Source organism: Salvia hispanica, chromosome 6, assembly GCF_029641045.1.
Source record: "Salvia hispanica isolate PSC_SH4W2 chromosome 6, Shi_PSC_v1, whole genome shotgun sequence".
In the NCBI taxonomy this organism is placed as follows: domain Eukaryota; kingdom Viridiplantae; phylum Streptophyta; class Magnoliopsida; order Lamiales; family Lamiaceae; genus Salvia; species Salvia hispanica.
Window position 1 is genome coordinate 35,963,304 of NC_142697.1, and position 18,482 is coordinate 35,981,785.

The window sequence follows — 18,482 nt, forward strand, 5'->3', positions numbered from 1 at the left end:
GTTTGTGAAATTTTGGAACAATAGTACTCACTAGCATTTGACTGAAAATCGACTGAGATATTCCTCTAATTTTGTTGGAATAGATTTTGTTAGAATAGATTTTGTTGTTGATGCTAGAATAGATTTTGTTGCTTCCACAAACGATGGAAAGTCTGGGATCTTGTAAGACACTATATCTGTAGATGCAGCAGTTTTGAAGTTGCAACTGACTAAATTGATGAAAATGTTTATTTTTTACATGAATTATATAGCTCGTTGACATAATAACGTTTGTTGTTGACATGAATTTTATAGGACGTTGGCATAAATTTTATGAAAAATGTTGTTGACATAAATTATATGTAAAACATTGTTGTTGACATGAATTATATGTAAAACGTTGTTATTGACATAAATAATATACGTCGTTGACATGAAAATATTTGTTGTTGACATTAATTATTTGTAAAATGTTATTGTTGACATAATAGTTGATTGATATAACATAAATAAAGTTTGTTGTTGACATTTTGATATTCTGACTATTGATGTGTGAATTATAATTGTTATTTTTTAGTTGTTGACATTTTAATACGAGTTGACATTTTATATTCCCAGTTATATGATACTCATTCCATTCGTGCCCCCTCCGCTGAGATTCGGGCCCCTCCGCCGAGATTGTTCGAGTTGACAAATATACTAGTTTCTTGCGATGTTTATTGAATAATCTGTACAAGTTAGCAATAAAAAATCTATTTGACTCAATTCCATAAAAAATCAAATTATAAATGCCCATATTATGTGTACATGGTATAGCACCGGATCTCATAATTCATTGCTACGTGCGGCATCGACGCCTTCCATTGGAAGACTTTTGTTCAGTTTACCAATATTCGAGATAAGGATCTTATTAATGGAAAAAAATGACTTTCTCTTTCAGAAATTTATACATAAATTTCGATATATATGTGCTACGAAGATGCATTTCTAGTCAGATTGTCTCTATTTGATGTTAAATTACATGTAAATTTCATTCAATTATTTTTAGTTCATAAATTTCATAATACTATGGCTTAAAAAAAATGTCGGTTGGGTTAAGGTCGAATTCTGAGCAAATTTTGTTCAATGTGCTAAATTGATTGTTGATTTCAGGCTGAACGACAATGTTCATTTCAAAGTTTGGTCAACTCGGAGCTCGTGCGATGAGGAGCCCTGCAGTAAGAGGTCTGCTCTTTGCTCTGTCCGTTAATGTAAATCTGGATTTTAAAACTCTATGTGCAGCGGCGATTTCTTCATTGCGGTGCCTATTGGAATTGGATCCCCTTTGTTCTTTGGTGGTGACGGAACCAGAAAATTGAATTGGCCGGGGCTGAAATTTAAAAAAAATACTTTCATCATCTCATTAAAATATGTGCACTTTTTCATTTTCGCCTGTCCCAAAAAAATGAGCATTCTATTTATGGAAAGTTATCTCAATTCATGGAAAGTTATTTACTACTACAATTTAAAACACTATTAGTAATATTGTCGCTTTAACTACCATTCTCTTCATTTATTTTAATTTATCAATTTTATCTTATTCTCGTGTCATACTTACATGCCTATATTTTTATAAGACGCAAGGAGTAATAATATTAAAATATTTAGTTTTACATGTAATGTATGTATAACTTTTAAGACACACTGGATGATAACTGTTTCGTAGTCCTAGGTCACTATATATTTTTTTCGCATTAGACTGAAACACTTGCAACATTAAATTTTTCGTAACTCATATTCGGATTCGTAATTAAAATACTACAATTAGTTGGAACACTTTCAATCATTCCTTAAATTTTGAAAAATACGGATGCACAACAACTACTAATAACAATAAGATTTCTTAGTTACTAATATATGGAGCATTCCCAAATTAATAAATTTATTAACCACTGCTTGCTGCACAATAAAAACATTTCTATACCAATAAATTCTAATTCCAATTCTACCAAGCCCAAAAACAAAAGCAGCCCAACAATTAAATTGATAAGCCCAACCCTTATCTTGTCCAACCTAATTCCATTTTCAATTTCACAGAGTATGGACGGTTGGAGTGAAAGGCTCGCTCTTGGGCGGAGACCGGTCGGAGTCCGGTGCCGGCGCGGGGCTGCTCTCGTCCTTCCGCTCGTTCGCAACCTTATTGAATCTGTCGTCCCATACGTATCCCGACGAGAACGATATAGCAGGTCTCTGCAAGCTCTCCATTACCGACCTCGAGATTCGTCTGCAGGTCAGGTCTAGATATTTTGTGTTAAATTGATGAAATTTAGAGTTAGCTCTTATAATTATTTGTTTAGCTTTCTATGCGAGATGCATCTGTTTAGGGAAAAGGTGGTTAACGATTGCAGTTTTGCTTAAGATCATTACACTTATGATAAAAGGTTTACTGATCAATATATGAGATTCATCAATATATGATCAAATAAGACATAGTAGTTTCTATTATTCTCCTGCGATATATATAGTCTATGGTAGAAACTTCTCAAAAACTTGAATGTGCTGTGAATGAATTCTAGGAATCCTGGTCTAGTATGATATACTCCAATCTTTTCTCTTACAAATTTTTATATGAAGTGATAGTGTATTAGTGTGGTACAAAATTTAAAGTTTCATCTAATAATTTTACTGACAAATCCTCATGAGGCTTCCTTTGTTTCACTAAATTCTGTTGACTCATTGCTCGTCTTCTTAACAGCTCGAAAATTTTCATCGCTGCTATCAAACTCCATGGCTCATAATCAGTATTTAAAAACACAGGTTAGTTTTCCATGCATGGAATGCAAAACTCTACTCCATTTGCGTATATTCAGATGTCAAACAGTTGGAATTTTTTTTTTTTTTGTATCCAATAGATATGATACCTAATATAGGTGTTTGATAATTAAGGTAAAAAAATGCTAGATCCTAATGTAGCTAGGAAATTTGAAGCTCATGGATATACCATCTTTTTAAGTATAAAAGAGCAAATCTGATAGAGGTAAGCATAGCTAAATACCATACCACAGCCTAATCTAGCTTAGAAATGCTTATTAATAACCTACTCCTGTCAGGCCCTTGCCAAATACATAAACCCACAATTAACAACCCTTGTGCCTCATATAAAGTTATAAACCTGTTATCCAGGTGCATCTCTATCAAAATCTAAGGTGCATGAGTTTTGTTTGGATTTTCTGGAAGTCTCTTTCCACACATTCATTGTTAACCTAGGTCCTTACAGGAAATGCAAGTGTATCTGTGCTTTCTACTTAAAAGCATGTGTATTTGCTTTTTATAGCTTTGGCCGACTTTGGGGAAGAAAAAAGACAATCCACATTTAGAGATTTAGCGACTTTCAGTTCTTCCGTGAGTGGGGGAAATAGTCGCAATGAAGAACATTTACAGAACTAGCAACTTCATTCAGTTTTTCTGTTTTCTTCTTCTTGATTAACACAAGTATTTAAATTGGATGGTGCTATTCTTATTATTTTGTCTCACTCATGCAGATGATGATTCTCTCTTATTATCTTTTGATGCTAACGTGTAACTTGATGTATTTGCTTTGCTTTTCCCCTCATTTTTGTTGTATCTCCTGCTTATATGTATGTGGGTAGCTTTAACCTGTTTGTCTTCTTCTGTATTCAGAGCCACGCATCGTTTTGCACATCTGCAGCCAAACTCGACTCAGAGGAAGGCGATGAAGAACCACAAAGGTTATTTTTGTGAAACTTTTCAATTTTTTTCCCTTTAAGATAAGGAAGTCATGTCCCAGGGAGTGAGTCATGGTGACATGGTGCTGAAGGTTTATCTACATTTTATTAGAGAGAGAGAGAGATGCAAAGAAGCAGTTATCTAATAAGGGAAAAATTCTGTCTGAGAGTCATGTCCCTTTAGGTTTTTATAAGGGAGAAAAGCATACTTAAAGAGTAAAAGCAAAGTATACTGAACACTATATTATCATTTCGCTTGAGACTATAATATCCATTGAAACGGCAAAGAACCTGACTTCAGAACTGGTGACTCACTAGGCAAAAACTCTTAACTTGGAGAAGTTATCAGAGGTCAAAAGTTGGCACGTGATTTATTTTTTATAATAACTATTATCTGATGCATTTGTGTGGACTCTTGCAGAATAAATGTAACTTTTGTGGACAAAGACGGAGAGGAGAAGCATATCAGTGTCCCTGAGGGGTTTTCAATGCTAGAAGCTGCTCATGACAATGATATAGATCTTGAAGGTGAATTTGCAAGTTGTTTCTGTTCTGCATCGCAATTTGTGAACTAGCAATAGTTGATAGGTTGAATTTGTTGCAACTATGTTTACATCCTAATATTTTCTTTTCTAAGTGATTAAGTCTACATCTCATCAATTGATTGCAGGAGCATGTGAGGGTACGATGGCTTGTTCCACTTGCCATGTTATCGTCATGGTAAGCTACCCCCGAAAATGCCCAGTGATACAGCTAAAGTTCAGATGTTTATCCACTTATCCAAATAACTTTTGTTGTATTTGGCAGGATGAAGACCAATATAATAAATTACCAGATCCAGTCGATGAGGAATTGGACATGTTAGATCTTGCATTTGGCCTCACAAAAACGTAGGTCGTTTGCTTGATACTGATCATATTCTTTTCTGGAAGCTTATACGCATGATGTTTTTCCTCAGGTCTCGCCTAGGCTGTCAAGTAATTGCAAAACGCGAACTTGATGGACTTCGTCTAGCACTTCCGTCAGCTACTTCATGATCATGTAGGTACCAAGCGTCCTTGAGCCATCTGTAAGTAAAGTTCTATACGGATGATGAAAGAAGTCGGGAGCATATTTTTTGCAGTTGTGATTATCTAAGGAGAATTTTTTTTTTGCCATTCGTTTAAAACCATGAGTCAATACTCTGATGGTTTTGTGCCTAATATTCTTCCATTTTTGTAGTTTGGGATTCCAATAGTCACTAAATTCTGTTGTAGTATGAGCTATTTATTTCGTAGTGCTTAATAATTGTTATTATAGCATGATTCGAGTAATTGATATACGTTATGTGTTATCCTAATTATTGTTTTTATAATTAAAAAATTAAGTTAATAGCATGAAGAAATTATTTTTAAAAAATATTCATTTTGTTATCGTTTTTTCGATCATACCCAAATTACTACTCCCTCCGTCCCACAAAGATTGTCCCATTTTTTCATTTCGTTCTGTCCTACAAAGTTTGTTCCATTTCACCTTTATCATTTTTGGTAGTGGACCCTATATTCTATCAACTCATTCCTACTCACATTTTATTATAAAACTAATACTTTAAAAGTAGGACTCACATCCCACTGACTTTTTCAACTCACTTTTCATTACATTTCTTAAAACTTGTGCCGGGTCAAAGTGGGACTATCTTTGTGGGATGAAGGGAGTAGATCGGATAATTAATACTACTATCACTTTTTTCTAGACTTCAGTTTTGCTTTATTTCCACAAGAAAGACGAGATTGAAAACTTTGGTAGTTCATTTTTATCTGAAAAGAAAATTCTATTTTTATCGATTTCGGTTGGATAATTTTCTAAGCAGACTTAAACGGCTCGACCAGTTTATCATGTTGTAAACTAAAAAGAAGATAGAGCATATAGGGATTGGAGTATTGAAAACTGATAGTAGAAGATTTTAGATTTGAATAATCAACTTATAGTCATATTTTTACATAATCCCTCCTAGATGTCACATTTTTCTTTCTAGTTTGTCTCACAAAAGATGTCATATTTCTTTTTTTAGAAAAAATTCTTTCTCACGTCAATTATAAAATTATATTTTTTCTCACCATTTAACACACAAAATAACATTTCCTAAAATCCTGTGCCATCTCTCTAGCGTGACATCTACTAATTAATGTCCAAATTCATGGCCCGATGTAAATAACATTCGGCCCGAATACAAAAAGCCCGGCCCATTTATTCTATTTCAATTTCAATTAGCATTTTCTTTCATTAGGGCTTCGTTTCCTCCCAATTTTTTTCTGTGAAAAATCAAAATTTTCTGGTGGGAGTCTCCGATGGCCTCACTTTTCAAGGTAAATTCTAGTATGAGTTTTCATTCTTATTTGTTTGAATTCGGATTAGAAGTAATCGATTTAAATGCGAATTGTTGACTTCACTTTTGCTTCCGCATTCGTATTCTGTTTTCAGCTAACCTAGGTAAATGGGAGAGTAATTTGAGCTGACTGCTATAAGAAAATACTGAATTTATGCATTTGAGCTTGTTTTTTGATGAAATGAGATAGTCGTATTTTGTTTACTGAATTTTCTTGCTTAGGATCCGACCAAATTGTCGGCGTATAGGGACAGAAGGTTTTCCGGGACGCAGGAAGAGTACGAGGAGGCACTACTGACCTCGACCACCGTCTACGTGGGCAATATGTCGTTTTACACGACGGAGGAGCAGGTTTACGAGCTGTTCTCTCGGGCGGGGGAGATAAAGAAGATGGTCATGGGTTTGGATAAGAACAGCAAGACTCCTTGCGGATTCTGCTTCGTAATGTAAGCGTTATAGATTGGTTTGCGACGAGCATTGGTTTGTTGTCAATTAGAGGCTAACGGATAATAGTGGCTTTTAAGTGATTTAGTTAGCTAAAGTTTCTAGCTCGACACCGTGGCATCTTGTATTGTCCTCGAGTATTTTCATGTTATCTGAAATTATATTTGATCTCGTCTTTGTCGGTAGCTGAGTGCTTTATGTTTCTAATGCTCATAATCTTGAAATTAGCAACAAAAACCAAAATATTTCTCAATCACTCATCCACTCATTATGGAGTTTGATACATATTAGGTACTACTCCAGAGAAGATGCTGAAGATACTGTGAAATATATCAGCGGGACTATTCTCGATGACCGTCCTATTCGTGTTGACTTTGATTGGGGGTTTCAAGAAGGCAGGCAATGGGGACGTGGGCGGAGTGGTGGGCAGGTGAGGCATCTATAGTTCTGTTTCTCCTTGCTAATCTAGCAATGATTAACTTTATGTTCTGTATCAGGTGCGGGATGAATATCGTACAGACTACGATCCAGATATCCTTTTCAGGCCATTTTATAATTACACAATTGAATTTGTTCAAGTTTACTGTTTTGTTGTTCTTTGCCTGTCCGTGTGATATGGACTCTAGTATATATCCTCATGTATCTAAAAAGTGCATTAGTTTCTAAGTATAATAAAGCTACCTAAATATCGAATTCCTTAACTGTCATACGTAGAGGTGGTTATGGAAAAATAGTCCAGAAAGAGTTGGAAGCCCAGAGGCAGTTAGTCGATTATGGTGCTGGATCGCTAGATTCATTTGCACCTGTCATGCAACCAAACTGTAAGTCACTAAACACCTTTAGCCTTGCATTTTCTGCATGTCGCTCTTGAAGACTAGAACTTGTCACTTGAATTTCTGTTTCTATGAGTGACCTTTGAGCTCTTCTAATATTATTGAGGCCACGTGTCTATTTGTCAATTGCCAAAGGTTGATAATCTTGCTGAATACATTAACAAACAATCTTACATACTATTGTTTAGGGATATCTAAATGTGTTTTTTTGTAGTTTTGCTTTTTTTCTTTTCTTTGGTCTGTAAGCCTTTTGTTTTTATCACCGATGAGGGGCTATTAATTTATTGCTGTTAGTTGAATAAATGAATAGATAAATTATCTTTACTTATATAGGTAAAAATATTAAGTTATTAACACATGTTGGCTTAGGTATTTACACTGCTTCATTTTTGTCGTTGACTTTCTACTCTTGTAGATGGTAGGCAAGGTGGAAACTACGGTCAAGGGGGCTCCTACCGTGGCAGAGGTATTATTCTCATTTAGGTTAGCCTTGTGATTCTTCTCATGGAACTCACTAATCCGATGACTTTCTTTGGAAAAACAGATTACCCACGCAAGCGACATAGAGAAGATGACCGCCGTGGGTCAGATTTTCAAAGGAGAAAGTCAGACTTCGTGTATCGGAGAAATCCAGATAATGAACCCAGACCTGTAAGTTTCTGATGGTTATACAAGAATCATATGTGAAGCTAATTTTAGTTGTTTACTTACCTTTCAAATCGACCACTTCAGTTCTGATTTCTTCCACCCACCCTCGCTGCTCTGTACATAAGCATCTGTATGTGAAGCCACTTTTAGTTGTTTGAGGTCCTTGATTTCTATATAATGTCTTTAGGATCACACCCGTAGAGGACCGACATATATCTAAGTGTAGGCATCGATTTCTCATGTCCTTATTGCCTAAGCTGCAGTGATAAGGAGAGGCGTTAGCCCTAACTGGACATTTTTTTCAATTTACTGGAATTTTTTCAATTGTAGAAATTTGCTTTCTTGAAGTCAAAATTTAGAAATTGCAACGCACCGGGAATTTTGTTTCGCTTCCACGGTTCTGTTGATTGATGACCGGAAGCGACTTGGCCATATTTCTTCATGATTATTCACACTCCACCATTCTTTTTTTCGTTTACAGGAAAAAAATCCGCGATTTCGGGAGAGCGGCGATTCAGACGAGGAGGATGATGATGATCGGAAGCGGTCGTCGTAGGCAACGTCTTCAGCCAGTTGGTTACTTAGTTTTAGAAATATATGCTCAACTCTCTATGCATTGCTGCAAAATGTGATCCTCCCACTATTTGTGCAAAGCACTAGTATTTTTCTTGTAAAACGAAGTACTTATTCAAAGCTAAGCTGTTGTAGATTTTAAGAGGAAACTTTTTGTTTGTGTTTGTGTGATGAATTTGATAAGGTGAAGTGTGAAAAATGCATCAAAATATACCATCATTTTATCGGTAATAGTATATCTTTTAAATGAAAATGACAAATTATTAAAATTATCATTTTCATAGCGTACACTTATTTCCTTTTTCTTTCTTATGAGAAACAATTATGTTAATCTCATTTGATGGTTTTTATTGCTACACGACACATATCTCGACTAGGGGTGGCAAATCGTGCGTGTCGGGTCGTTATCGTGTCGACACGATAACGATACGAACACGATAACAACAAACACGAACACGACCAATAAGAAAACCTCAAACACGAACACGAACACGATCCGCTACCCTCAGACACGAACACGACACGAACCCATTAACGACACGAACCCATTAACGACACGAACCGTTTCGGGTCAACACGACACGAACCCATTAATGACACGAAAATAAGTATTGAAAAATGAAAATAATAAGAATAATAATATTAAAATATTATGTGTTAATAAGAATAATAATATTAAAATATTATGTGTTAACGGATAACACGAATACGACACGAACACGCATTGTTAACGGATAACACGAACCCGACACGAACACGACACGAACACGACACGAAATTTTCGTGTCCTTAATGGGTCGACCCGATAAGGACACGAACACTATAAACTCTGACCCAAACCCATTAATTTCGTGCTGGTTCGTGTCGTGTTATCGTGTCGTGTCAAAAATTGCCAGCCCTAATCTCGACTAAATTTTTGTAAATAGTACTTCTTCCGTTCCATAATACTTCCCTCCATCCCAGTTTAATGGTCACATTTTACTATAAAAATCCGTCCCAGTTTAGGAGTCACATTTAGAATTTTCCATATTTGGACATAAAATTTTATCCCATTATTCATCAAAATTACATCCAAATGTCATTATCTACATAAAAAATATATATATATATATATAAATCATCTTTTAAAAGTCAAACCATCTCACTTTCCACTAACTCATTTCATTTATTATACTTCACTATCTTACTATATTTATTACACACTCCACCAAATTCTTAAACCTCGTGCCATAACTAATTCTAACTCCTAAATTGGGATGGGGGGAGTAGATGTCATACTTGGAAAATGACACGAGATTTTAGGATGTTTTGTGTGTTAGTTGGAGAGAGAAAATAATATATTTATATTAATGTGAGAGAGTGTTTTTTTCCAAAAAAAGGAAATGTGACATCTTTTATGGGACAAACTAAAAAAAAAAGTGTGACATTTATTATGGTACGGATCGAGTTATATTTTTAAAGTCCACAAAAAGTGCAAATTTTCTTTTAACATCTCCAATATAATACTAGGGTCCATCATTTTAATACTACTATATGAGATATTTTTTCACTAATCAAGTAGTAGTACACTATCTATCATTTCATTATACAATTCCATAAAGCTTATGAATTAACCGAGGAATTTATTTTATTTCACTCATTGATTGAAAAAGGCACCCAATTTCACAACTATATAAGCGCAACTCCTGACATTAGCTCATTTGGCGCCAAATCCCTAATTTCATAACCAAAATCTCATCTTCGATTTCAAAAATGGAGTTGGAAGAATGCACGCCCAGTCCACTTCAAAGGGAGCCGCCGGTAATCCGACGCTTGGACGAGGAGGTGGTCAACAGAATCGCCGCCGGTGAGGTCATCCAACGGCCGGTCTCCGCCGTTAAGGAGCTCATCGAGAACAGCATCGACGCCGGCTCAACTTCCATCACCGTGGTGGTGAAAGACGGTGGCCTCAAACTCATCCAAGTCTCCGACGACGGTCATGGAATTCGAGTAGATCCTTTTTCACTTTTCCCCCCTTTCCTGCGCAGTCTTAATTGCGTGCTCAGTGCGTGTAGTTGGCGTCTCTATGTGTAGTGCGTGTTGTGTTAGTTTACAGTTGTTCTTGTTTTGGATGTTGGAGTTTTAGATGTTGTGATGAAATTGGGGAAATGAGGATTTTTTTTGTCATGTATATTGCTCATTTCAAGTTTGATTTTGTAGGACTATGTAATTTGGTTAGTACGCTGTGATATGCTAATTAAATAGCATGAATTGGAAAAATAACACCTCGGCAAAAGAATGAAATTCTAAAAAATATGTGGAGCTAGTCCAAGCTTGAAGCAGGCTGCAACACGATCGAGCTCCTCTAGTTCGATCTGTGCGAAGTTGTAGATGAGAGAAGAGACTTGTCTTGTGGTGGTTGAGTATCATGTTGACATGATGTTATGATATACATTATAAATATTTGAATCTTTCTGATAGCAGAAAATTTTGAACGCATCACTTGCCTGTTCTGTTGATGAAAGGCTTCGTGCGTTTTATATGCTAGGAATGTGTATTACTATATGCTGCTACAACTTGTAGTGATATATTAAGATTTCATTTGTTGTGTTTAATTTTCTGATTGTTTCTATTTGCGTGTAGTATGAAGATCTTCCAATTTTATGTGAAAGGCATACAACCTCTAAACTGAGTAAATATGAGGACTTACAATCTATCAAATCCATGGGATTTAGAGGCGAGGCGTTAGCAAGTATGACGTATGTTGGTCATGTGACAGTTACCACCATAACTAAAGATCAATTACATGGATACAGGTATTGATGGCTGACCTTTTTCTACTTCTTTATGCAATTTGGCACTATGTTCAATTTAGGGAAGCCTAAAGTAGTTCGCATGCTTCTTATAAAGTTATAATGTAGTTTTCATTGGAAATGCACTCTTTTATTTAGCACTTAGGTGAGGATTCCTTCATGCAACTTCTTCTATTAAATCTTCAATTTTTTTAAAGTTATATTACCAATGGGAGCTGTAACATTTGCTTTTTATAAAGAAGAACAATGTCTTTTATTTTTATTATCTATGCTCATCTAAGCTTATCTTCTTCTCATCTTACCAATGTCCTAACTTTCATCATACTCTCATTTCTGTTGTGGCTTTACCTATTATTTTTAGGTTTGGAAGTTTATATCTGATCTCAGCTCCTGTTATATCCAACGCTCTCTAGGATTTCCCCAAACAAGTGCTCATGTTTTGGTTTCTATTTTTGTATACTAGTTCTTTTAACTTTTGGATTTTTTTCTTTTTTCTTCCGTATACTTTTCAAGATTTAAGCTTGTATAGCATAAACTTAATTCTTATTTATTAATTTATTCTCTTGTGCACCCTCATTTGATAGGGCAACTTATAAAGATGGTGTGATGGGGTGTGAACCAAAAGCATGTGCAGCTGTTAAAGGCACTCAAATTATGGTATGCATCTTACTTTGATCACATGCTTTTTCTAAACTTGAGTGCTAAAAACAAATTTGGATTCCGGGGCTGAATATATTAAAACAAAAAATTGATAAGTCAAGCCAAGAGAGAAAATAATCCAATCAAAATTGAATGAACATGGTGCTTGACTTAGCATAGTTTACTTGTATGTATCTGAGTGGCCTCTTACAAAGTGAACATCCGTCTGTGTTTGCTAAAACTTAATATTCCTTTTGATGACCATGATTGCTTTTTCATGATATGCTTCTCTTTGGCAGATAGAGAATTTGTTTTATAACATGGCTGCTAGGAAGAAAACACTTCAGAATTCCGCTGATGACTACCCAAAGATAGTCGATTTAATTTGCCGGTTTGCCATCCATCACACGAGCATAAGCTTCTCTTGCAGAAAGGTTTGTCCACTGACTAGGTTCACTTCCACTCTGTCTGTTTCTGTACAAGAATCTGAGATGTATGTTTCTCTTAGCATGGAGCTGCTAGAGCAGATGTTCAATCAGCTTCTAAATCCTCGAGGCTTGACGCAATCAGATCTGTCTATGGGGTATCAGTTGCACAAAACCTTTTGAAGATAGAAGTCTCTGATGATCCATCGAGTTCAAGTTTCAAGATGGATGGATTTATTTCTAATTCTAACTACATCGCAAAGAAGATAGCTATGGTGCTATTCATCAATGGTTGGTTTTTTTACTTCCTAATACATAGGGATATAGTTAGTACTGTACTGTTATCCTATATATTTTCCTCATTTTAAGATCAGAGTTGTTGCTTAGTTATTGCAGTTTTAGCTATTAAATGAATATAACTTGATGTTTGTGTGGTGCGTCTGTTTGCAGCAAATGGCTCCTTTGTATGTAGCTTCCTTAATCTCTCATATGTCTGCCAGTATTGTTGAAACTTACTTTTGCTCCTTGCTTTCTGGTTTTGAAGCACTTAATTATGTCAGTCGAAAATTCTTACATTGGAGTGCTCAAATTTGAGCGACATTTTTGGTTTCTCCCGCTTCCTCATGCTACATTCCCTATTTCAGATAGACTCGTGGAGTGTGGTTCTCTAAAGAGAGCAATCGAGATTGTTTATGCTGCTACATTGCCAAAGGCATCCAAACCTTTCATCTACATGTCAATCAAGTTGCCACCTGAACACGTTGATGTAAATGTGCACCCAACTAAGAGAGAGGTACACACAACACTTTATTGAATGAGGTCTAGAAGCTAACTAAAACACCTTGGTGCACTTTCTATTATACTTATTTTCTATTCTTCTGTTGTATGCACAGGTAACCCTCCTGAACCAAGAAATTATAATTGAGAAGATACAATCTGCTATTGAGTCAAAATTGAGGAATTCCAATGAGTCGAGGACATTTCGAGAACAGGTACTCTAAACAAATGTACCGCACAAGCTTGATTTCTTATATATCCTTGTAGATTTGTCTGTACCTTCAGCTTTTTTTCATTGTTATTTTGGCGTAGTAATTTTCTGAGCATTCTGAAACTAAAATTCGCACTCAACTAACTTTCAGGTGAAACTTTTTTGTATGGTTCTGTTTCACGTCTTCTTAGTATGAGCATACTGTTTATATTGCTGCTTGATGTCACAAACCGTTGTCTGGCTTTCCTTTAAAATCCTCCTTTTCTCTGAGGCAGAAAGTGGATCCTTTAGATAATTCAGTTTCTACGAGCAAGGCTGCCTCAACTCCTCCCTCGTCTTTTGGTAAGCAAAAGCTCTCCTCTCAGCCTTTTTGCGAATCCAGAATATGTTGTTGTCGACCTTTTCCTTTTAAATCTTTAGTCTTCATTTGTAAACTTTCTAGGAACAAAGCCACAAAAAGTTCCCGTGCACAAAATGGTAAGGATGGATTCCCAGGATCCTGCAGGAAGGTTGGATGCATACCTGCAGAGCACACAGTCTAGTCAACTGCAACGAAGTTCTTGCTTGGCCTCCATGAGGTAGAAGACGACTACTCCTGAAGTACATACATCTATAACAGGTTTTCGATCATGAAGAAACAGTATCTAATGGTTGTAGGGTAAACAGCAGATCATACGGATAATTGCTGGATTGATGATTCTTGGAATAGATCATGAAATTATATTGCCTATGACCTTTTGGGTTTGTGACAGTTATTTCTCTGCAACGATTGATGTGGGACGAAATTTGTCATGCATCTTCTGCAATTAGCAATGCGATTATTATAGTCATTACTTTTACATTCTGATAAAAAGGAAATCATCGCATAAAGTCCAAGCCTGTAGCCTTTGGTTTCTCTCAGACTCCCATCCTTACTCATTTCTCAACTGCAGGTCTTCAATCAAAGAAAGGAGGAACTCCAGGGAGACTGCAGACCTTACTAGCATTCAGGAACTTATCAGAGAGATTGACTCTAGCTGCCACACTGGTTAAGTCATGCCTTTATTGATTGAGAACCATTTTTGATGAATTTGTCAATGATGTGTGCTGACTTGTGATCTTATAGAGTTGCTGGACCTTGTTGGACACTGCACGTACCTTGGGATGGCAGACGATGTTTTTGCTCTGCTGCAGCACAACACTCATCTGTATCTAGCTAATGTGGTCAACTTGAGGTAGAAGTTTTTCTGTTGCAGGCTTGGGAGTGTATGACGAGGGTAGAGAAGTAGTGGATTTTGTATCTTATGAAACATTGCATGTGGCTCAAACTATTATGAGAATATTCTTTATTGGTTTGTGACTTCTGCAAGTGATTATGTAGCTATTGAGTGACCTTCAGATATTTTTGGAATTTTGAAGTAAAATTTTCTAGCAGATGAGATCTATGTAAACTAGGACTGTCTTCTTCTTTCTGATCCATGAATATAGCTTTACATCATGCAGTTTTCAATGTCAGTCCTGCTTCATATTACTGTATTTATCAATTTTTCTTGGTTGTCTGAGTTATCTGATAAGTTTTCTTTCTTCTTGATGCTTTGGCAGCAAAGAGCTCATGTACCAGCAAGTTTTACGTCGATTTGCACATTTTAGCGCAATTCAATTGAGTGTTCCCGCTCCTCTACGGGAATTAGTAATGCTGGCTCTAAAGGAGGACGAGTTGGAACCTGAAGGCATTGAACATGAAAACCTGAAAGAAAAGATAGCAGAAGTAACTTTCTTAATGCTGACGGTCCTTTCTATAATGTTTAGGGATTGTTAGCATGATTTTGATTTTTCCTAGTCTTAAATACACTCATTCTGTTGTTAATCTTGGGGAAACTTCTGGGGATTCGTATTGTGATTAACTGCTGCAATGGCTATGCATGAAATGACAGCTTTTAGCAATTCTTGCAACATGCTTAAGATATGTCCGTGGATTCATTTCATATATGTTCCACTTGTCATTCTTCTCCTTCTGACTTCTGTTGTGTTTTGTTGCTAGATGAATACTAATGTGATCAAGGAGAAAACTGAGATGTTGGAGGAATACTTTGGCATTCATATTGACCCGGATGGTAATTTGTCCCGGCTGCCCATTGTACTTGACCAATACACACCTGATATGGATCGTGTTCCAGAGCTTATTCTTTGTTTGGGCAATGATGTAAGCTTCACATTTTTAGAAAAAATATCCTCTCCTGATATAGCTGATTTTTATTACCGTCAAGACAAACTAATTTTATTATTCAATTGCTGGTTTAGGTTTTCCATTATGTAGTCCCTTTGACAACACTTATCTACTTGAGGCGCTTTAATGCTATTCTCACCTCATTTTGACAATTTTAGTCTATGGTGTTACATAGAGGCCTAGTTTCAAGGAACTCCATATAGTATTATCTTACAATACATCATTTATTAATATTTCTTGTTTAACAGGTTAATTGGGATGATGAGAAGGACTGTTTTCAAACAATCGCTGCAGCTATTGCGAACTTCTATGCCTTCCATCCCCCTTTGTTGCCAAATCCATCAGGTGAGAGCTCACAATTTTATAAAAGATCTCCTTCTGGAGATCCTGTAGAAGGAAGTACGTCACACAGTGCTGGTAAGTCTGCAGAGCCATTGCATATTGAATTTCATATCATATGACTTGAGTCTGCTGGGCTTTGTATTCTAAAAGGAAAAAGGCTAATTATGGATTTATATTATGATCTCTAGTTGAGCACATTACATAGTTTATTCGTGAATATGCTACATATTTTCCTCTTTCAGTTGCATGTTTCTGATTTTCTGAAGTATAAAACGTATGTGCCTTTGGTAACCAGATGACATACCAGAAGAACAAATTGAGCAAGATCTATTTTTGGAGGCTGAAAGAGCTTGGTCTCAGCGCGAATGGTCGATTCAGCATGTTTTGTTTCCCTCCATGAGGCTCTTCCTCAAGCCTCCTACATCAATGGCTACAGATGGAACTTTTGTCAAGGTACTCAACCTTGTGAATCCGTTTCCGCCTTTGCCCAATTTGTACTTTCAATGACTATATCCCAAGTTCCCGTTTTTAAAGTAAAATTTGTTGATGTTCCAGGTGGCATCATTGGAGAAACTCTACAAAATTTTTGAAAGATGCTAACCAGAGCATTAGTCTTCTCGCTGCTGCGTCAGCTGTACATGATATCGTAAGCTTGCAAGTTTCACCATCTTTTACTGTTTTCGGATTCTGCATCTTTAGCATGTTGTCTTCAGATTTAGGTGCAATGCGTATTTCAATACTTGCTACTCTTTTGTGTAAATATATGTACTTGGGAGATAAATTGTTTTGTAGAATTTTTGATGAAAAAGATATTTTATGTTTCATTTCTCATGAATCTCTGTATTTTCAGCTTTTCTTATGTTTGTTATCATGTTTTGATTTTGTCATTTTATTTTATGATAATTTTTTCATCGAGTTGCAAAATTGACATGGATTTAAAACTATGCAAGATTTTCGCCTCTCGGAAAGATGAGCTAGAATGGTGGAAGTTTGTCCCGGGCTGTATAGACAATGGTCCAACTCATCTTTCCGAGATTGAAAATTTTATTTCGTGCCATATTTGCAATTTTTTTGGGATGTACTAGGATTCTTTTCATATTAAAGCCATTTTGTAATCCGTTACTAAAGTAGAGGACATAAAATTCCATGGCATGTAAGTAAACACGATCAATACAAAATCTGTAGTGGTTATGAAATAGTACTAATTGTTGCTGAATAATACTAGTAGTTAGTGGTTATGAAATAGTACTAATTGTTGCTGAATAATACTAGTAGTTTTACTTTGAAATTATTGTGATGCTTATGTAATGGAGAATATGGAGTGCATTCTGAATTTATGATTATGAATGCCTCTAACATGCAGCTGTCATCTTGAGTTCTAAATAATTTTGGAATAATCCAGTTCACTTTCACTTATTAAATATAATAAGTAGTATTATATGTTTAATACGATTTTTGTGCAATTAAAAATATGATATTAAGATTGTATCCAAAGATTTTTGTTGGCCTAAATAAAGCTTTAGATGTATTGCTTGTTTACAAATAGACTGCACTAAAATATTCAAATTATAATTTAGCATGGATAAAAATATTTTATTATTAGTATTATTTTCTGAAAAAGTTTCTGTTTTATCCATTTCTAAGTGAAAAGCCTGTGCTATCTAGACTTAATTAATTTAAGGGTTATTAATTTTTATAAATAAACTTTCAACATTTCTTATTTTACTTCCGAACTTTAAATTTTTGAATTTAAATATACAAATTAATAGTCATGCCTGAATTTAAAAAGGGTAGGGTATTAAATACAAAATCTATCAAAGAAAAATTAGTAAATCGATAGACAAATTACCTTCTTCGGCTTCTTCCATTCAAACGGTATGGGAGATAAATCAGAAAATGTTGAAAGTTTGTTTCCAGCAAATAACCATTGACTTAAACATGTACAAGAAGCATTATGAGGACAAATGAGGTATCTGTGAAGTAAAATAAATACTACATCCTCCAACCATAAAAAGTAGTCTCATATGTGAACGACACAAGTTTTAATGTACAATATTTAATAAAATATGAGAGATAAAATAAGAATAAATATAAGATGGAAAAAAAAAATAATGTAAAAGTCTATATAAATATAAACGAGACTCATTTTGATAGATTGAAAAAATTAGAAAAATGACACAATTTTTCAGCGCGTATAAACAATAAATTGGACCATTTTCATTTCATTCCCTCTAAGCACAATTTGATAGTGATCTATATTATGCTCCATTAATTAGAAAAAATGACACCATTTTTTAGAACGTATAAAGTATAAACATTACATTGGATCATTTTCATTTTCATTGTCTCCAAGCACAAACTGATAGTGATCTATAATCTATATTATGCCCTATTGTATTAATTATTTTTCTTACCAATAAATCTCTAAGCACAAATTGATAGTGATCTATATTATGCTCTATTAATTATTTTTTCTTTCCAATTAATCAAACACAAATTTTGATAATCCTAAGAAAAAAGTAC

At 35.3% G+C, this 18,482-nt stretch overlaps 3 protein-coding genes across 6 annotated transcripts; all 3 read left to right on the forward strand.

Annotated features, from left to right (window-relative positions):
* Positions 1-2,026: 2,026 nt before the first annotated feature.
* Positions 2,027-5,043, forward strand: LOC125199856 (adrenodoxin-like protein 2, mitochondrial). Its single transcript, XM_048097721.2, has 7 exons — positions 2,027-2,248; positions 2,714-2,775; positions 3,640-3,707; positions 4,126-4,232; positions 4,375-4,424; positions 4,512-4,594; positions 4,663-5,043. The coding sequence occupies exons 1-7, from the start codon at positions 2,059-2,061 to the stop codon at positions 4,739-4,741; spliced, it is 639 nt and encodes a 212-aa protein (XP_047953678.1). The 5' UTR covers positions 2,027-2,058; the 3' UTR covers positions 4,742-5,043.
* An 865-nt stretch (positions 5,044-5,908) lies between these two features.
* LOC125204159 (nuclear cap-binding protein subunit 2-like) lies at positions 5,909-8,725 on the forward strand. Of its 2 annotated transcripts, none has more exons than XM_048102726.2 (8): positions 5,909-6,049; positions 6,292-6,515; positions 6,805-6,943; positions 7,011-7,044; positions 7,224-7,334; positions 7,762-7,812; positions 7,891-7,997; positions 8,476-8,725. In XM_048102726.2, exons 1-8 carry the CDS (start codon positions 6,032-6,034, stop codon positions 8,548-8,550), a joined length of 759 nt encoding a protein of 252 aa, XP_047958683.1. In that variant the 5' UTR covers positions 5,909-6,031; the 3' UTR covers positions 8,551-8,725. The 2 variants fall into 2 exon arrangements, with proteins under 2 accessions (XP_047958683.1, XP_047958684.1); XM_048102727.2 differs by lacking the exon at positions 5,909-6,049 and adding an exon at positions 6,089-6,173.
* A 1,510-nt stretch (positions 8,726-10,235) lies between these two features.
* Positions 10,236-17,250, forward strand: MLH1 (MUTL-homolog 1). 3 transcript variants are annotated; one of them, XM_048102666.2, is made up of 17 exons: positions 10,238-10,556; positions 11,190-11,362; positions 11,944-12,016; positions 12,298-12,432; positions 12,507-12,714; positions 13,068-13,216; positions 13,317-13,415; positions 13,687-13,753; positions 13,854-13,989; positions 14,344-14,438; positions 14,517-14,625; positions 14,993-15,158; positions 15,432-15,593; positions 15,866-16,034; positions 16,255-16,412; positions 16,515-16,605; positions 16,910-17,250. In XM_048102666.2, the coding sequence occupies exons 1-16, from the start codon at positions 10,320-10,322 to the stop codon at positions 16,557-16,559; spliced, it is 2,181 nt and encodes a 726-aa protein (XP_047958623.1). In that variant the 5' UTR covers positions 10,238-10,319; the 3' UTR covers positions 16,560-16,605; positions 16,910-17,250. The 3 variants fall into 3 exon arrangements, with proteins under 3 accessions (XP_047958624.1, XP_047958623.1, XP_047958622.1); XM_048102667.2 differs by lacking the exon at positions 16,910-17,250 and having other exon boundaries at positions 10,236-10,556; positions 15,866-15,962; positions 16,515-16,794; XM_048102665.2 differs by lacking the exon at positions 16,910-17,250 and having other exon boundaries at positions 16,515-16,794.
* The last annotated feature ends 1,232 nt before the right edge of the window (positions 17,251-18,482 follow it).

Excerpts from the sequence above, each read along its gene's own strand:
- LOC125199856 (XM_048097721.2), top strand. The coding sequence starts at position 2,059 with ATGGACGGTTGGAGTGAAAGGCTCGCTCTTGGGCGGAGACCGGTCGGA. Across the intron at positions 2,249-2,713 it reads ACCTCGAGATTCGTCTGCAG|CTCGAAAATTTTCATCGCTG; the intron begins GTCAGGTCTAGA and ends TCTTCTTAACAG. Across the intron at positions 4,595-4,662 it reads GCATTTGGCCTCACAAAAAC|GTCTCGCCTAGGCTGTCAAG; the intron begins GTAGGTCGTTTG and ends GTTTTTCCTCAG.
- MLH1 (XM_048102666.2), top strand. The coding sequence starts at position 10,320 with ATGGAGTTGGAAGAATGCACGCCCAGTCCACTTCAAAGGGAGCCGCCG. Across the intron at positions 10,557-11,189 it reads ACGACGGTCATGGAATTCGA|TATGAAGATCTTCCAATTTT; the intron begins GTAGATCCTTTT and ends ATTTGCGTGTAG. Across the intron at positions 13,754-13,853 it reads AACTCCTCCCTCGTCTTTTG|GAACAAAGCCACAAAAAGTT; the intron begins GTAAGCAAAAGC and ends TAAACTTTCTAG.
- LOC125204159 (XM_048102726.2), top strand. Across the intron at positions 6,944-7,010 it reads GTGGGCGGAGTGGTGGGCAG|GTGCGGGATGAATATCGTAC; the intron begins GTGAGGCATCTA and ends GTTCTGTATCAG. Across the intron at positions 7,813-7,890 it reads GGGCTCCTACCGTGGCAGAG|ATTACCCACGCAAGCGACAT; the intron begins GTATTATTCTCA and ends TTGGAAAAACAG.